At 36.9% G+C, this 1,394-nt stretch overlaps 1 protein-coding gene across 1 annotated transcript; it reads left to right on the top strand.

Moving 5' to 3' along the window:
* Window positions 1-6: 6 nt before the first annotated feature.
* Window positions 7-1,139, top strand: LOC108356789 (serine protease snake-like; the record flags this gene model as incomplete). Its single annotated transcript, XM_017607893.1, has 4 exons — window positions 7-104; window positions 308-472; window positions 562-814; window positions 879-1,139. Coding segments are annotated over 4 exons (699 nt in total), but the record flags the coding sequence as incomplete, so codon positions are not given.
* Window positions 1,140-1,394: the final 255 nt, after the last annotated feature.

Here is a 1,394-nt window from a genome sequence, read left to right as displayed (position 1 = left end):
CTGGGCTTTGAGAGAGAAGACAAAACATATGATTACAAATGCGGAGGCAGTTTGATAAGCGAAAATTTCGTTATTACAGCGGCACACTGTACCAATATAACGGGGTAAGCTCTGTGATATTTCACGAAAATGGGTGATTTTTGAATACAAAGAATAGTCGAAATGTACTTAGTCGTGTGTTGCGTTGCAGTTGCATATTATTTAATACACATGTATGTATGTATGCATATATATTTGCACTTTCGCAAAATTACCATGATTTCATAAATAGTCGTAGTACATATGTAAGTAATTTCCCACATTTCAGGGAAGTACCTACAATAGCACGAATTGGTGATATAAATCTTATGGTAGATGAAAAACATTTGGCGCCGCAAATATTTCCCATACGAAGAATATACACACATCCACAATATGACGGTGTTACTAATTACAATGACATAGCGTTGTTGCAGCTGAATACGAGCGTTGAGTAAGTAACTAAGCTGCATGCATACATATTTAGTCAGTAGCGATGGAACTTTCTTTAAATTCTTTCATATTTGCGCAACTTGCACGCAGATTTACTGAGTTTGTTCGCCCAATAAAACTTTGGACACAACCTAAATTACCCCTCATTACCGCCTTTGCCATGGGCTATGGCGCCACCTCATTTGCGCGTGCGCCAACTCAACAACTCACCGACTTCAATATGACTCTTATAGCGAATGATGAATGCAATCAGCTTTTGCCACAATTGGATGAGGTGCCGCGTGGCATAATTTCAAGTCAAATTTGTGCTGAAGATTTTGTAATGCATCGCGATACTTGTCAGGTGAGATACACTGGAGGAAAGTTGTATATACTCAAATTGCATTTTCGTTTTAATTGTCTTCCAGGGTGATTCCGGCGGCCCGTTGCAGTACAACATTAGAGGTAAACGACGCAGAAATCGAGTGCATTATCACTTAATTGGCATCACCTCGTTTGGGCTACTATGCCGCAGTCCAAATCCGGGTGTTTATACGCGCATATTTTCCTACCTTGATTGGATTGAGCGCACGGTCTGGAATTCGTCTTAAAGCTCAATGGGTTTAGACATAGTTTACGTAACTTAACTTAATTTAATATTTTGGCCAACCTGTTATATGTGAAAATGTGTGTTGGCGGTTAGTAAAAAGAGTACAAATACGAGTATGTAAAAATAGTTTTAGTGCTAAATAAAAGTCTATTTTAACTTATGAAAATACATAATTTTTGCCAAAAGATGCCTTTACACATATTTTATGTATACATTTTACCACAAAAACAAAATAACAGCAATTCGTTTCGGCCTGTTTGAAAACTTAAATTCAATTAAAATTATAAATTGTACAACATTTTACAATATACTACAGATGTGAAACGAACAACAA

Source organism: Rhagoletis zephyria, unplaced genomic scaffold (genome assembly GCF_001687245.7).
Source record: "Rhagoletis zephyria isolate East Lansing unplaced genomic scaffold, Rhagoletis_zephyria_1.1 Rzeph_scaffold_65316, whole genome shotgun sequence".
In the NCBI taxonomy this organism is placed as follows: Eukaryota; Metazoa; Arthropoda; class Insecta; order Diptera; family Tephritidae; genus Rhagoletis; species Rhagoletis zephyria.
This window is presented reverse-complemented; position numbering and strand designations above follow the sequence as displayed.